General features: G+C 41.3%; 1 protein-coding gene across 6 annotated transcripts in view; it reads right to left on the reverse strand.

Annotated features, from left to right (window-relative positions):
• The window catches only part of TEDC1 (tubulin epsilon and delta complex 1), a 103,141-nt gene that overhangs the window by 44,145 nt on the left and 42,417 nt on the right, over positions 1–16,579 (reverse strand). For 5 of the 6 annotated variants that reach the window (XM_054072536.1, XM_054072537.1, XM_054072534.1 and 2 more), the window contains 2 exons: positions 5,966–6,052; positions 2,712–2,924 (listed from right to left, as the gene is read on the reverse strand). In XM_054072536.1, the coding sequence (XP_053928511.1) occupies positions 2,712–2,924; positions 5,966–6,052 (300 nt within the window). The remainder of the gene's footprint in view (positions 1–2,711; positions 2,925–5,965; positions 6,053–16,579) is intronic. The other variant, XM_054072535.1, reaches the window with a different exon arrangement.

Raw genomic sequence — 16,579 nt, forward strand, 5'->3', positions numbered from 1 at the left:
TCAGGGATTTAGTCTCATCCCAGCCTCGCTATCCACTTTCTTTTCAGCACCGAGCAGTATGGTTCCACCGGTGACCACCTCCACAAACCAATCACAGTCAGCCCCTCTCTGCTGCCTGCACATCTGTTTGCTTGAGGGTAAGAGGAAAGACAGCCACGTGGACAGTTTAGTTTTGTTGAGAATCTTTTCAGGCACTTTATCAAATGCCGTTTGTAAATGCAATTAAATGACGTCAATCCAACCTGCCTTGCCAGTGTGCTCACTGGTCCCTTCAAAGAGCTTCAACAGATTTCAGATTCATAACTGCTCTCTGCAAAAACTGTGCTGTCTCTTCCCCAGTAAATCAAGTTTAACTATGCGCCCTCAATTCTGTGCTTCAGAACAGTTTCTGCCCAATTGCCTGGCACAGACATCAGGCCTACTGGTACCAACAGACAATTACTCTGCGGACTATGTTTTTCAGAAGTACAGGGTAGTGGGCACAAGAGCAATAGTGAACCACACTGTCCCTCAGCTGAGCATGCCTGTGAGAGTCAAAATAACTCTCAGGCATCTCAGTATCACAAGGTACAAGGTTAGAGATAATGGCCACTTCAGTTACTGCTGTATCTTCTCTTTGTTTGACTAAAAAAATAATATAGAAGGAAAGATTTGATAAGCTTATTTCTCCAGAGAAAAGACTGAACAGGGCAGAAACCTACAACTGATAGAGGAGCCTGCATCCCACACGCGTCCTGACCATGGGGAAAAGAGAAAGACTACAGGCATGAAGAACACTATTCAAAGGAAGGGCTGATATAAAGAGGATTGATGGAGAGTCATCTGACCCCTAGCACTCCAAAAAATGCCACTGTGTAGCATTACAAAACAGAAGAGAAGGCACTTGTGAAAAACCATTCTTTAAACAACACAAAGATGCACTCCATTTGTTTCCCACTTTCCAAAACTCATATGACATTTACTGAATCTCAAATGCTGGAACTTGAGTAACCATCATTCAAATCGAATCAGTGCATCTATTTCAAAGCACAATGAAGAATTCATCAGTTGATCTTGTTGTACCTAATCTCCAAACCTGAACATCAAAAAATGACAGTGTGATTATTATACCATAATATTTAACAGCACAGATAGTGTTATATATAAGAGGAATCAGAGCATATCTTGCTTTGGAAATCATGATTAGAAATTTTATTTTTAGAATTAAAGGTCTGAGTTGTCCTGCAACAGTCACGTCTGATTTACCACAAAAGCAAGCAAATCTGGCGATGCTAGCAGCCTGCCTTGTGCAGTACTCCATCACTGACAGTGACCAACAGCAAATGCCTAGAGAAGACTACAAGACTTAGGGGAAATATATGGAGATACTTCTCAGAACATTACCCCAGCCTGCAATGATTTGTACATCCCTCAAAGTCCTAAGCTTGTAATTCATATCCATATATTTAAGTTTTTGATGGACTTCATCTTCCAAGAATGTGTCAAACAGATTTCAAATCCACGTACAATGCTTCTAGTCACAGTGTCCCATGGGATGAAGTTCTGTACTCTGTGGGAAGCAGCAGATCCTTCTGCCTGTCCCTATATAACTGACTCTAATTAGTTCTTTATTCTTACAGGGGAAGCAATTAGCTCTCCACACACTGTTCGCCATGCCAGATCCTTTTGAACTCTTCGGTGAATATCTCTTGCTCTGACAACCTGCCACTTTTTGTTTTGTCAGCTAATCTATAATCCTGTTTACCAACACTTCAATCTAAAAAAAATAAAACAAAAAAAAACCCAAACAAGCAAATTCCCCTTTCCCTCCTGCCCCAGTAAATACAGACACAAAATAGTGATACAGCAATTTTGTTACTGCTGTATCTGCCCCAAACATTTCTTTCAGTTTTTATCCATTCACAGGTTTCACAGATTGCCCGGTAGTGTTCTTTCTTTTCGATGCCTGAAAAAAATTACTAGTTTTTATGCCTGCATCTTTATCATATCTTCTCTTTGTGCCAGCATGTTAATATTCAGATTCACCTTCTACATCTACATCTACACCTACATCTATATTTGCATCTACATCTTTTTTTTTTATGCCCCACCGCCTCCCTCTGGGTGCTTCCTGGCGTCTCCCCATCCCTATGTCAGCAAATACCATGGACACTTCCTTCATATCCCCTGCTTTCCTCCACAGCCAGTCTGTTCTTCTACTAAATCTTGTGCTTAGTACCTTCTCTCACTTTACAGGCATGAAATCCATCTTATTCCTTCCCCCATCAGATGTTTCAAAGACTGCTGATTCAGTGACAGACAACAAGCTTTGGCCTCTCCTATCCTCCTTTCCCTGCTAATACCTATCTTTATCTTCCTCACTATAACCATTACTGATGGTTTCCACCTGCTGCCTCTGCCCTCTCTGGGAGCTGCCATGACTTCCTCCTCTTCTCTCCTCTGCAGCCCCTATCCTTTGATGTCTTCCCTTCCAAAAGAACACTTATTTTCTTTGAGCATGCTGGGATGGAAGCCTACTATATGTTTGAAGAGAACCTGGCATGCTGTAGGCATAAACAGACAAGTAACTGTAGATGTGACACCAAGATTGCGTCAAGGTTGATACAGAGCAGCAAGAGGGAGGCTGCCCTTGGATGGGCTGCAGTGAGAGAGCTGAAAAATACAGGATCTTAAAAGTTACTAATGATCAAGAATGCCACCCAAAGCCTTACCTTCTCAAACCACACAGCCTTTTGGTGCGTTACAAGCTTATGCAGTTGGTCACAGAGAGCCCTTAGATCTCTGGATAATCTGTTAATTTGCCCAGTCAGACTGTCAGCCCAGAGGCAGCGTGAGGTCACCTTTCGCAGTCTGATTTTCGCCACATGTGTGTCCTGGGACTCGCACACAGCTCCCTCTTCAGCCACATTATCTAACACAGTTTCCTAAAGGGAAAACAACAAAAGTTACTTTTCAGTAGGAGCTAAATCATTCTCTCCCCCCAAGCATCTTCCTGGTAATTCATAATAAGGAATCCACAGCCGCCATCTCAGTAAACAGTTGCTCCACAATTTCAGAGTTACTTTAAGAGATAATCTCCTCAGTTCACTATAACGTATTTCTAAGTGAGTAGAAAATTTATCTTGCTATCTGAACTTCTTTTAGAAAGCACCGCCTACCATGAGCTACTCTCCATGCATCCAAGTATAAACTAATGCTCACAGGATGGAGATCATTAGTACTGCAGAAGCTCTAGATATGCCCTTTTCCCTCAGACTCTGAGGCTGGATGCACTTCTATGGCTTTTTGTAACAAAGTGATGACCAGGAAGGCAATACGGGCTTACATCATTCCAGAAAGCTCCATCGGCTTTGTGGCACACAAAGCTGTAACACCTGTGCAATCACTTATGCATGTAAAACTGTACAAGTTGAGGAACCTCAAGAGATACCTGCTCCAGACGGGTCAGGAGCTCTGTCAGCTCTGCTTGACCATGATCACCTAGCTGGTCCTAAAATTAATTCTTCAACTGCCTTTGGAGACAGCAACCATTATTTGAAATACTCAAAAAAGCACCAAATATCTTCCGAGTCCTGAAATGTAGGTACCTGTACACTGTGGTGCAGAGATTATGTAGACATAGTTCTCAAGTCAGAGTAACATAGCATAATGAAAGGACCCAGGTTTCCTTGCTCAAAGACTATTAAATGTTTATTTCCATATTGTCATCAAGAAGATGTTAAATAGGAGAGGTCATAATCTTATTCAACTACATAATTTGCATTCAAAATTCTGTTTAGAAATTGAAGAAGTAATTTGAAAACAGCAAGAGGAAATTCAGCAGTTGTGCAGCATGGTGTCCACGCAGGCAGGGAAAAGCCAAATGAATAATTACTGGCTCAGCAGCAATACTGCTGGAAGAGATGTCAGAGCACCAGAAGTCACCAGTGCCATGCTGTTAAATTCAAGTACTATTTTAGAAAGTGTAAACACAAGTCTCTGACAGAACAGCGCTGACCATAACACCAACAAGCAGGTGAAACTTCTGAAGTTAAACACTGACAAATGAGAAGCAAAGTCCCATATGAGAGCAGCACCAACCATCAGAAGTTTGAAAGAAGACATTAAGAGAACCAATTTTGTTTAGCCTAGAAACAGGGACTGGGAAGGTAGTGACATGCTAACAGCCTACACTTACAAGATTGCTATAAAGAGGATGGGAATATTTTTTTTTATTCCCTCTTTCTCTTTTCTGCAGTTAGGTTAAAAACTTTGGCTTGACTTTTAGGCTCATAAAAGAAAAAACATCATAAGATAGGTAAGAATGGCAGAAGATACCCTAACAAAACCTTTCTCAGCAAGCATCAGCACTGCAAATCGGCACAAAGCAGCACTGAAGCCAGCAGCTCATGCTGACCAAAGACCCAGCTCTGGAAAAAGCAGACATACTCTGGGCACCAACAGGCTAACAAACTGCTGTAATTAAAACAAAGCTTGTTTTTTTCAGTTGTTTTGTTTAATTCTAATTTGAAATTAATCAAATTATATAATTTTAAAGTCACTTTAATTTTAAAGTAACTTAAATCACTGCAGTCACTCCATTGCTATTGCTATGTCATGCTCACTCAGGCTTCTGTCCACAACAAGCTATGCAAGAATCATCCCATCCATCAGATCAGCAAAGCAAAACACAGGGCAAGTGGAAAGAGGAAACAATGGTAAGTGGAAAGAGAAAGCTACTGTATCCTGAAAGAACATCTCATTCCCATACATCCTACAGCATCAGGGAATCTCCACCATCATCAGAAAAACAAAAGAAAGGCAAATTCGCCACCATGCAGCCTGTTAAATGATTTAAAAAGATGTGCTGCTCAGGTTTTCTGCAAGGCTGGGTTGCATGAGGCTTTGAGCAACCTGATCCAGGGGGGTGTCCCTGCCCATGACAGGGGGTTGGACTGGATGGGCTTTGAGGTCCTTTCCAACCCAAAACATTCCATGATTTGATGATTTGTTCAGGACTTCATCCTAGGAATCACACTAACATTCACAATACTCCCGACACTGTTCAATGTGTCAGAGGCAAACGTTCTGGTGGGTACACTGAAATGCCGTCACACTTGCAGTTTTATTTTACCTGTTTGGAGCCAAGCTTATGCTGGTGTGGATGCTTTCCGAATAACCATAAGGTTTTCATGTAAAGTAAACCTCATTAGATACCAAACTGCAATTTGCATGGCTCTGCACTGGAAATACTCAGCCAGGTGAGGTCACTTTATACTCCTGTGCCTTGCTTTTAGAATAGAATGAGGCATATGGGCAATTAACAGTCAGCTCACTGAGTCTCAAAATTTTGTAAACTTATCCAGCTAATGTGGTGCTGTAAAGAATTATTTTCAGCAACCGTGAATGGGCAAAAGTTGCAGAGAGAAGAGAGATGAATGGTACCATTTACACTCACTTGAGAAATTGCAAGATGCTCAGGGAAAGGCTTATTGATTTCCTTATGATCGTTCAACACAGTTCAAGGGGAAATCAGCAATTTCAACACATTATTTGGCTGGAAAAAATGAAGTTGTTTCCAATATCAACTGCTTGCAAATTAGCTATTCTCAAAGCTATAATAAAGCTTAGAGGCTCTCTTCTGAAAAGCCATTTAATTTTAACAAAGTGTACAATTGCTACATTTAAAAAACATTAAAGATATGAAGATCAGACACTTTAATTTCTGTTAACTGTATGGAATTCCACCACTCTGCCTTCCAATTCCTCAGTCTAGCTGGGTGAGTCTTACTCAGAGAGAAAAGCAGAGGGATGAAGGAGAGCTATGAAAATATTCCTTCCTTTACCAAAGGCTTTTCCCCCTTTTCAAGTACTGTAAAGCAGTTTATTTGCAGCATTTATTTTGTGGGAAGGCAGCTTTGGAAGCAGTCAGCTATTTGTCAGAACCAAGAAAGCTGCACCCCTTGAAATTAGTTCGAATGATTACCATCCACTGCCAATAAACTGGTTCAAGTTGCTTCCACTCCAGAAAGGCTTCTAGTTGCCTGGTTTCAGACTCCAGAATCTGTAACAGCTAGAGAAAAGGAAACAAAGCAAAGAAAATTAGGTCACATTGGTCACTTGTGAACTAAATGAAATGCACGTTTGGTCTAAGTTATAAAAGAGTGCCATTGGCACCTGGGACAACAGTGGGTTACTTTACAAGAACACTTACACCGACTCCAGAAACACAATGTGAAACACCCTTCCCAGCATCACTGAATTATTCCTGTTCCCAAATGTACAAACACCCTCAGCTTTTACATACATAAATGTGAGTTTCCATATTGTACTGAGGGATCAAAGGGCCGTAATTCTGATATAAGTACGGTCGAGGTGCATGACCATCTTCAAATCTTCTGCGTTTCTTCACTACCAAAATAAGCTGTATTTCTCCAAGAGAAACTGTTTTGTTTTTATTTTCATCTTTCATTCACTCACATTCATCAAGGCTGTAAGGTCTAAGTGTCACCTTCTCTTCCAGGCTATGTACAGCCTTCTCTTACCTAAAACTTACACAGCTGGGCTTTGACTGGGTATCATACTCAGCAGTAGTGACCCCAACTGCAAGAGACAGGAATCTCTCCCCTCCACTAGTCCTTCCCATCCTGCTCCCATACCTGCAGAAAACTCAGAACTCCAGTATCTCCAGTTCTCTCTGCCTCCTCATCCAAAACCTTTCATCCCTTATTCAGATCACTCAAACTGAGATGATCTCTGATGCTCCAAAACAGTGTGGAAGAACTTATTCTAAATATGTTATGTATTTTATAAAATGTCTGACACATTGCACAAGGAAACCTTCCGTTCCCCTGAAAGCACTCGGAGGACAGAGGTTATGTTCTTGCTCTGCAAATTATAAATATTCCATAAATATTCACATAACATGCATGTATTGCACATACCTATATGGAGAAAGATACATTCCAGGACTAAATATTTATATATAACTTGAAGTTAAAGAAATGAAAGAAAGGAGCACAATTTGCAAGAGTAACTGCTGGAAATTATGAGCAGTTTGCTCTAAAGCACTGCTGGATCCAAAATACAATTATTTCACATTTGTTCACACAACTGATGCTATGCATTACACTCAAACGACTCTGCTTGTTTCAAGCTCAGCTGGTGTACGGAAGGTGGAAGAATGGGTTTCTCTCTTCTTTTTCCTTTTCTCCATTTTTCATAGGCACATCTACAGCACAAATGGCTTACATTATGGGACTTGATGCTGGCAATAAAACTCAGTCAAAAAGTTGATTAAATATTCAGGCAACAGCTAAGTTACTTGATTTTAAAGTAGCTTTGTAATGCGGTCATGACTAGCGTGTGATTGCAGTATGAACATGCCTCATGACAGCTAAAGGAGGCAGAATGTTGGATTGGGGAACTTTTCATTTTAAGCCTTCAAAAAAAAATCTTGGTAACAACACAGTCATCTGTGTGACATTAAGATCTTTAATCTTAGTGTAATTTTAGTGTAAATGATCTGTTGATGAAGTTTCAGAAACAGATTAGGGATACTGCTCAGAAAGCCTTGGTTGTTATTAAGGGCAGTTAACTCCAAACCTGTAAATGATCTGTTGATGAAGTTTCAGAAACATATCCTCTCAGTTGTGGTGTGAAAGCAAGTGGCATATAGCTTTTTTAACATTCAGGGGCTTAGACAATCACTAAGATCTTTAATCTTAGTGTCACTGGAGAGGTTCCACTTCTGCTGCTACACAAACCGCTCAAAATATGAGCCATTCACAAGCTGCAAATAAAGCTGCCTGCTCGTTTCCACTGACTTAAGGACCCAGATGTTGTCATGCCTTCTAGTGAAATTTAAGGACTAACATCTGCAGAAGAGCGTTAATTTTGTCTCGTGAACAAAGTGAAGCAGCAAGTAAAAAACATGACTCACTAACTAACCAATACTTGGGGACATATGAAAATTGTCTTTCTGTCCACACAAAATTAAGAGAATGAAATCTATTTCTTTCATTCTTCCAGAAGAAGTTATTGCTCTAAAATACTTACAATGAGAGAAAAAGTGATGACAAATTCAAATTGCTAATCTCTGTGGAGAGGTAACTCCATAACAAATGCCAAGATCAAACACTTTGCAGTAACAACTTCGCTAAACCATTGTAAAGAAACAATCACTGGGGCAAACAGTGCTGCTATAGAGGCTAAACTGTGCTAAACTGAGCTGTTTCAGAGTTGGCTGCCTTGAGACCTCAGAGTGATGCAGAAGGATGTAATCTCTGCAGAGAACACACCTTGCTTCCTATGACACGCAGCTGTGATCTCCGCAGCCGAACTTTCCACATCCAACTCAGCTCAATGAGCTTCAGGAACCTCAGCTGCAAAGTCTTATGTGACAACATCATCTAGGTAGTTTTGCATGCCCAACAAGAGGCCAAAGTTGAGTTGTCTTTAGTATCCACAAATCTAAACTTGCAGCAAAATCATTATTTAAACGTTTGTAATTACTTTTTCTGCTAAATTATTAATCTTTTCCATACTATTTAACAGTATGTTGCTAAATACATTGGTAGTTGCAGAAATCAGTATTTAATAATTTGCAGCATAATGCACCTTTTCACAGGCTTAGTTCCAGAGCTCCGCAAAACAAGTATTTAATCTCTGATGCTCACAGATCATAATCCAACTACCATATCAGTGTCAAAAGTATTTTAATCAAAAATTGCTCTGCCTAAATATTCAGAAAATTATCCTATTGTTAGACAGACAAAAAAACAGTCTTTCAGCAATAAATTATGTTTCTTGGCTCAGAGGAAAATACTGATGATTCATCACATATTCATACATCTGTAGACAGAACATTTGCATTGGACTCCAGATTATGGCAGACTTCACTCCAAATGCCAACATCTCTGAAGTGTGACTAGGGGCTTGAGACAGGGTTGGCTTATATCGGGAAAGTATCAATAGACTGTTTCATATTTGTATTTGTTTAATAGGGAATGGCTTTATTCAGCTGGATTTTGGTACTCTGAATACTAGTTCTGAGTATCTATCAACTGCAGGAGAGAAGATACATGGAGAAGTTCCTTCAAAAAAAATGCAAAAAAGAGGCCAACACTCATGAAAAAGTTTACATTGCTAGAAGTAATTTAAGGATTTAAGTAATTTAAGTGATTTACGATTAAGGCTTTAGAGATGTAACTCAGCACAAATTACACAACCAAACAAATTACAGTACAGCTCATCTCTGCTCCCCACACAAAACCCTCTTACCAAAAAAACCACGCAAATCTTGACTAATGACAGTGTCTCAGCAGGCAGGCTGTTAGGTGGATGACATTTGGTTTAAAATGGCACATTACTGCCCAAATTGAAATTTCAAAGAGCTATGTTTTGACATCATTTCACAAAAAAAAACAGAGAAAATCTTTATATCATAAATATCTCCCACTGGGACAGAAACCAATACTGTAGGTGGACATGGTAAGAGTCATTAGGCACTGGAACAGGCTGCCCAGGGAGGTGGTCGAGTCGCCTTCCCTGGAGGTGTTTAAGGAACGGGTGGATGAAGTGCTTAGGGACATGGTTTAGGGAGTGTTAGGAATGGTTGGACTCGATGATCCAATGGGTCCTTTCCAACCTTGTGATTCTGTGTGATTCTGTGTGATTCTGTATGGTATTCCAAGATTCAGCTCCACATTGTGATTTCTTCAGAAGCAAAGCTGGCTTGATATATCCCTTCAAAGCTGATGCAAAAATAAATAGGCCTGAAAACTAGAAAGTCACACTGGTGAAGTGTGCAGCTGAAGAGCAGAAACCAGTAAGAGCAAAAAGCAGGCCCTAGCCACAGGGTAAACAAAGATAGAATCATAGAATAGTTAGGGTTGGAAGGGACCTTAAAGATCATCAGGGATGATGTGCAGGGACATCCCACTAAAGCAGGCTGCCCAAGGCCTCATCCAACCTGGCCTTGAACACCTCCAGGGATGGGAATCCAGATCCACTGAAGTAATTTCTCTCTCTGAGAAATGTTGCTGAGGGTTCAGATGGACCAGCAGAAACACTGCAGCCCAATCGCGACAAGACCACTAGTTAAAAACTTAGGTGGTACTGATGGTGCATCTGGTACTGCCAACCAGAACCCCAAGTAGCCAATGTCAAAAAAAAGACTGTTATTTATCTGCTTTTACTCAGACTGTTTCTGTACACAGAACAAAGCATTATGCATACTCAGGGTTTCCCTCCCCTCTATATACTTCCCTGTTTTACCACAAAAATGTACATAGAAATCAGGAGCAAGTAATTCGTATTGATGCTACACTGATGCTACTACTGGTTTCTGTAAGTATCCAAGTGATGTCTTAAACTCTGGGGGGAGTAGAATTTCCATTTAGGTTCATCTGTTCTCAGTGAAGTACACCACAGGCTATCAGTCCCAAAGGCCATGTAATACTCGCAAGTCTCCTTTTCCCTCCCCACATTCTCTCTGCAAGAACAGGGGCCTGGAGGCTCAAGTGAACGGCCTTCCTCCTGCAGACGTCCCCATGGGTGCCTGAGCAGTGATGTGCAGGGCTTCCCCAGCTCATCAGGGAGGGACAGCCTGGGACGGTGCCCCCAGCACTCCTGGGGTACCATCAAGTGTACATCAGGACTAGGACTGGCTTTTACAGAATCCACAGCACCAGAAATACAACCCCTATGTACTAAAAAAAAAAAAAAAAAAAAAAAATGCATGAAAGAAAATCCAGGAACTCCACAAGAGAAAAAGAAAGACAAAGAAGAGTGGCTTCCACCACTGGAGACCCAAGAGCACATAGAATTATCATAGATGTTCATATGTTAGTTAAACAATGAAATTTAAAAGCTATTCAATATGCAAATTGGTCTAGGCTTGCCAACTTGATATGAATACAATTTCACCCAGCCTAGCTCTTCTTTGACAAGCCGTCATAGCCTGTCATGCATGCAGGTATTTTCATATATTTTAAAATATGCATTATTGACTAGAGAAACCACTAATCTTAAGCCTGCTACAGTCTCCCTTATGTCAATTCATTTCTCTTGCTAGTCTCTTAACACAGTCCTTTAAATTAAGTGACAAAACATATTTAAAAAGAACTGCAGATCCAAAACCACTTGCAAATCATGAATATCAGATGATTTCATAACAAAATCCTTGGCTATTTAAAAAATTATTTAGTTCTTCAGCTATTTAAAAAAAAAATACCTGCCAATAGAGCCAAGTTAACATCATGGGCCAAATGCACACAAAGATCAATTTTAGAAGGTTATAAAAAAGGCTGTATTGGTCTCCTCACAATCTTAGCTGCATTCTCACCTTTAAAAACAGATTTTCATTCAGTTCAGCTTTCCAGTAACAGTGCAGTTGTGAGCAAAGATACTGCAACATATGAATGTAGCTGTAGTTTGCACGAGGCTGGAGAAGGCAGTGGTCATATTCTGCTTGACCTTCCAGGCGTCTGAAGTGTCTTTGACGCAGTGGTGGATGCAGGACAACAGAGGTTCTAGTGAGGGATCACAAGATCATCTCAGCTCTGAGGTACTTCAGGATCAGCCTCCATCTACAGCCATATTTTGGTGCAAGAGAAGAGTAACAAGCCAAAAGTCCTTTTTTGGTTAACAGCTGATAACTGGTTTCTTTCGAATGGAAACATCAACAGTAATGACTCCAGTAGCAAAGACACTCTGCACTCTCTAGTGGCTACTTCAAGGCACAATTCAAGAGATGGGTTATGACTTTTAAAGCTCCTCACTTTAAGATTGTTCCCTTAGATTTCATTTGTTCCTTCATGGCCCAATAGCTCAGTTAAGATCCACTAGGCTGGACCAATGAGACCCTTTCAAGACTCTAACATCAATGAATGGCAGCAAGTCAGCAACTTTCACTCTGAAGTCTCCTACCAACCTTAAGAGGCAGCATGACCAGGTTATTTCAATACAAAGGTGAGACAAGACACACCTCTTACACCACACACGCCTCTGCACATCAGCTCCAGCAGACAAGCGGGAATGTCATCGTTCAGCTTAGAACCACATCTGATGCTTGTACATTTGTGCAAGCACATGAGCGTGCCTAGCCTCCCTGTGCTGGCTCAAAGCATCACTGGAGCTGGGGCAGCTTGCTCCCACCACGGGGTTTGTTAGCACTTCCACACAAAAAAATCATCCATGGCCAACCATCGTCAAAGCACCTCAGCCCTGTCTCTCCAGCTTATTCATTCCAGCTGCATTGTCTCAGGTAGAATTATACTATAGTATGTCACAGCATTCAAATTATGTTAAGTATGGCATAAAACAAGCAAAAGCAGAAAAGCAGCAGCGAAACTTAGTATCATCTTACAGTTTTTATACACTGGCAATCTCAACCAAGTGTGCAGATCAGTCAATCTACACAATGCATTTCCTACTTCAGTGTAGTACATATGTACTGTATTTCAGAGACATCTTCCCTTCTTACAGTGTAAGAGACTAAGATATTCCTGCTACACACTTCAATAATTTACAGAGTCCATGATAAACCACTGCATCATTTTTCAAAGACCAAGAACTGTAACATTCTTGGTCAATAAAATGTACTAAGTAATAACTCACTCCAGAAAAATAGCAACACCAGAACTGCAGCTCTATTAACTCCTTTTTTTTTTTTTTTTCTGTATGGATAAGTTTAGCTTATATTAGTGACAAATATGCTTATATTAGTGACAAATATTAGTGACAAATTGCAACCTGGGGAAATTTTCAGATCAAAGTAATAATCCCATGAAGTAGAATGATTTTCCTTAGTGTTGCTATATAATGCTGCCAGTTCTTCCAAATGGACACTAATTGCAGCCAGAGGAGGCCACCTTGCTTAGAAAATATCTGAAGAAATATTTTAGCACTAAAACTGTCTGGAGTAATAAAACTATAAAGCATCCTTCCCACGAAGGGGCACTGGGAAAGTAAAATGGGATACAGAGTTCAACAATGAAATGACTCACGGCTGGGTGACAAGCTCAGTTGAAGAAGCTGGTTTCGTGCTAACATCGTCAGCTGCCAAGTAGAAAAATGGAGGTGGGAAGGGACCTCTAGAGGTCTCTAATCTAATCTCCTGCTGAAAACAGCGTGCTCAGGGCTCTGTCCAGCAAGCCCTGAACATCAACACCACACATGACGTCACCCCTTCTCCAGGATCTAGTTTCAGTGTTTGACCACCCTCATGGCAATTTTTCCCTTACATCTGGCCAGGATTTCTCATGTTGCCTCTTTTCCTATCCCAATGCACCTTTGAGAAGAGACCGGACCCCCAGGGTTGGTTGTTTTCGCATAGCGGTTTGTTAAACAGTTAGCGCTCTGCTTGTACTACTGCAAGGGGCTGCCCCACCCCAGATGCAGGCCTCTACACTAGCCTTTACTGAGCTTCCCAAGGCTCCTCTTAGCTCATTTCTCCAGCCCACCTCAGTTCACTAGAACAGCAGTGCCGCCCTCCAGCACGGGCACTACTATGCCCAATTCGATACTGTTTGCATGCTTGTAGATGGTGTGCTCCATCCCATCATATGATGTACTGGCCCAAAAGCTGATCGCAGATGGACACCACTGACAGCCAGACACTAGTTCAGTGGCCCAAACAATTTTCCACTCACATCATCATTCACTTATCCAGCCTATCTCCTTGTCCCTATCTAACTTTTTCAAAGCTCTTTAATTACATTCTTCTGGGCTCGGATACTCCACACTGCACAGGTGAGACATGCCTGTCCCAGAGAAATATCAATATACGTTATCTTCCACAATTTGATAGTTCTTTCTTCTACAGTGCCCAGCTGACCACAGCCTTTCTTAAGATGATTCAGGAACCCAGCTACAACTAGAAACTGTCTAAAAGCAGCTTTGAAGCCATTTGACCTCTGTAATTCCTCCTGATCTTACATGGACGGCAAGGGTCACATCTACTATGCCTCATTTTTGCAAATAAGCACCTGATCCACCATTTCCAACAGGTTTTAATAACTACTATAGCAAACCATGTTTTATGTGATAAATGTCAGCAAATGGAACTGAAAACCAATTGCCTACAGCATTTCAGAAGGAAAATGTCATGGCAGCCTACCCTCTCCTTCTGCAGAGTGAATCATTAAAAAAGGCAGGAATAAAATTCTTTGTTCCTGTCACGCAACACAGAGTGGGCAACACATGCTGTCACTGAGTTTCTTAGTGCTTATTCTTTCCTTGCAATGAAATGTGAGAAGGAAAAACTATTTCTGAATCACCAAGGGGCTTTGGATCTCATTTTCACATTGTTTGCACAGTACCACTCTCCTACTCTACAGGAAATGCACAACCACCACCAAATCACTCCATTTGTAAGGTGGTATTCACAGCTGCTCCAAGTAATTGTAAGGAGGGATTCCTATGTACACAGCCGGAAGAAAGAAAATATGACAGTTTTCTCCAGTTTCGATAACCTTTGATTAGTCTTCAAACCAACAGAGCCTTCTACCAGAAAAGCAGCAGTATTAAGTACTAAGTATTATGTACAGTATTAAGTATTAGGTACTCTGGATTTTCAAGGTGATCTAGGAAGCCCCGCAAAGAGGACCGAAATGCTTTAATGTATTTTGCTGGACATCCTCTCACACAAGGAAAGTGTGGGTTTCCCAGTACAGTTTATCTTTCTGGCAGGTTCTGAGACTCTACCCATCTCTATGCAGCCACTTTCAGTGTGTGCAGCACCACGTCAGGTGCTCCGCTCCTGGCATTACACCACCAAAAGACCAAACTAGAGATATCTAGAGAGAAAATATAAATCCTTCAACTGACATAAGACTTCAGGTTTTAATGCCCATTCTTGTTCCATCGTCCAGCTTATCAATATCAGGGCACTACAAGGAAAGCAGCAGCTAAGGCAGGGCAGGACTCTCAGGCAGGGTCAAGAAAGCCAGCCCAGCTCAGTGTCACTGCCACTCTCCTGGCTTTGCTCATCACACAGCAGCACAGAGGCTGTGTTTTCTTTAAGCTTGCTAGTGATCTTCATATTAAACCCATCCGTATAGCCTCCCCTCTTTTTTATCTGAACAACCACCATCACAAATCAAGCACTCTGGATCATTCAGCTCCCTCGAGCTTTCTTGTGTGAGCCTCCTGGTGTCCTGCATGTTAGTGCTGGAGCTCCATATATAATTCAGTAAGTCATCAGATCTGCTCTCCTCTGCAATACTAACATGTCAGCTCCTATGTTAGTTCTCACCAATGGGATTACCATGCATGTAAAATGTCTAAACCCTCCATGGCAGGGGGTTGGAACTAAATGATCTTTAAGGTCCCTTTCAACCCAAACTCTTCTATGACTCCATGATTCTAAAGTAAGTGTGGCTAGAACAACACAAAACACTAAGTAATTAAAGTTGGGGAAAAATAAAAAGGACTGGCTTTGACTGGCAGTGTTGTTCAGATTACATGGCAGTAAGTACGTTTTACTCTTAAAATGCACAGTCCAGCAAGATAACTGTTAATGTCGGAAACTGAAGCATTCAATTATAAAAGTCCTGAATTCAGCCTGTCTAAACAACACTAATTTGATGATCACATGTGTATAAGGGCTAGAATTACATGACCAAAATACTTCCTTTCATGACCTGTCTCACCAAGGGCACAGAATGGCTAGTGCTCACTCCACAAGCTATTCCTTTTCCTTTTAAATTGCATATTATTCTGTCTGTTCTTCAGAGGGAAGCCATGGGTTTATTTGCCATGCATCATTCAAATCCCATTTTGAAGACATAAACAAGTTATCTTTTCCTAATGACCCATGTGAGATCAGACAACAGTATTATTGTCACTTTAAAACTGGGAAATGAAAGCAAAGAGATGGAAGTAAAACACTTCCAGTTCTTCTCGATGCCCTAACTGAGACTTTCAAGTCTTGACTTTCAGAGAATTTAAAAATTGCTATAAAGCACATCATGGATACATCTCCCCTGCGCTACTTAGCAGCTTGCAGAGATGTTTAGGTACTCTTCATGAAGTGAAGCTCCTGACCAGCTGGCCCAGGCTGTGTTAGCACACGCCACTACTGACTCTGGGGTTCAGCCTAACCCTTCAGCAGAACAGTGTGCTGCAAGGACTTACTACACCATCCAGCGTTAAACCTGACTTTACTGCCTAATGCTAACTGCACCGCTGAAACTCTTGAAGGGCTCCACGTAGAGGTCCCATCAAGTTCAGTAGGAGCTAGGACCACTCAACGTTTCCACAAATCAGACCACTGAGCATCAAAATGGACACAGAAAAAATAAGACACACCCTGTCAGCAGCCCACTATGAGACCACTAGGTTTAGACATAGATTCAAGGACATGGTTTAGTGGCAGGTAGAAATGGTTGGACTCGATGACCTAAGAGGCCTTTTCCAATCTAGTGATTCTATGATTCTATGATTTTCTTAACGATGAGGGCGGTGGGGCACTGGAACAGGTTGCCCAGGGAAGCTGTTGATGCCCCATCCCTGGAAGTGTTCATGGCCAGGTTGGATGGGGCCTTGGGCAGGCTCATCTAATATTTGGTGTCCCTGCCTATCGCATGGGAGTTGG

The sequence above is a fragment of the Cuculus canorus genome, chromosome 8, assembly GCF_017976375.1.
Source record: "Cuculus canorus isolate bCucCan1 chromosome 8, bCucCan1.pri, whole genome shotgun sequence".
Classification (NCBI taxonomy): Eukaryota; Metazoa; Chordata; class Aves; order Cuculiformes; family Cuculidae; genus Cuculus; species Cuculus canorus.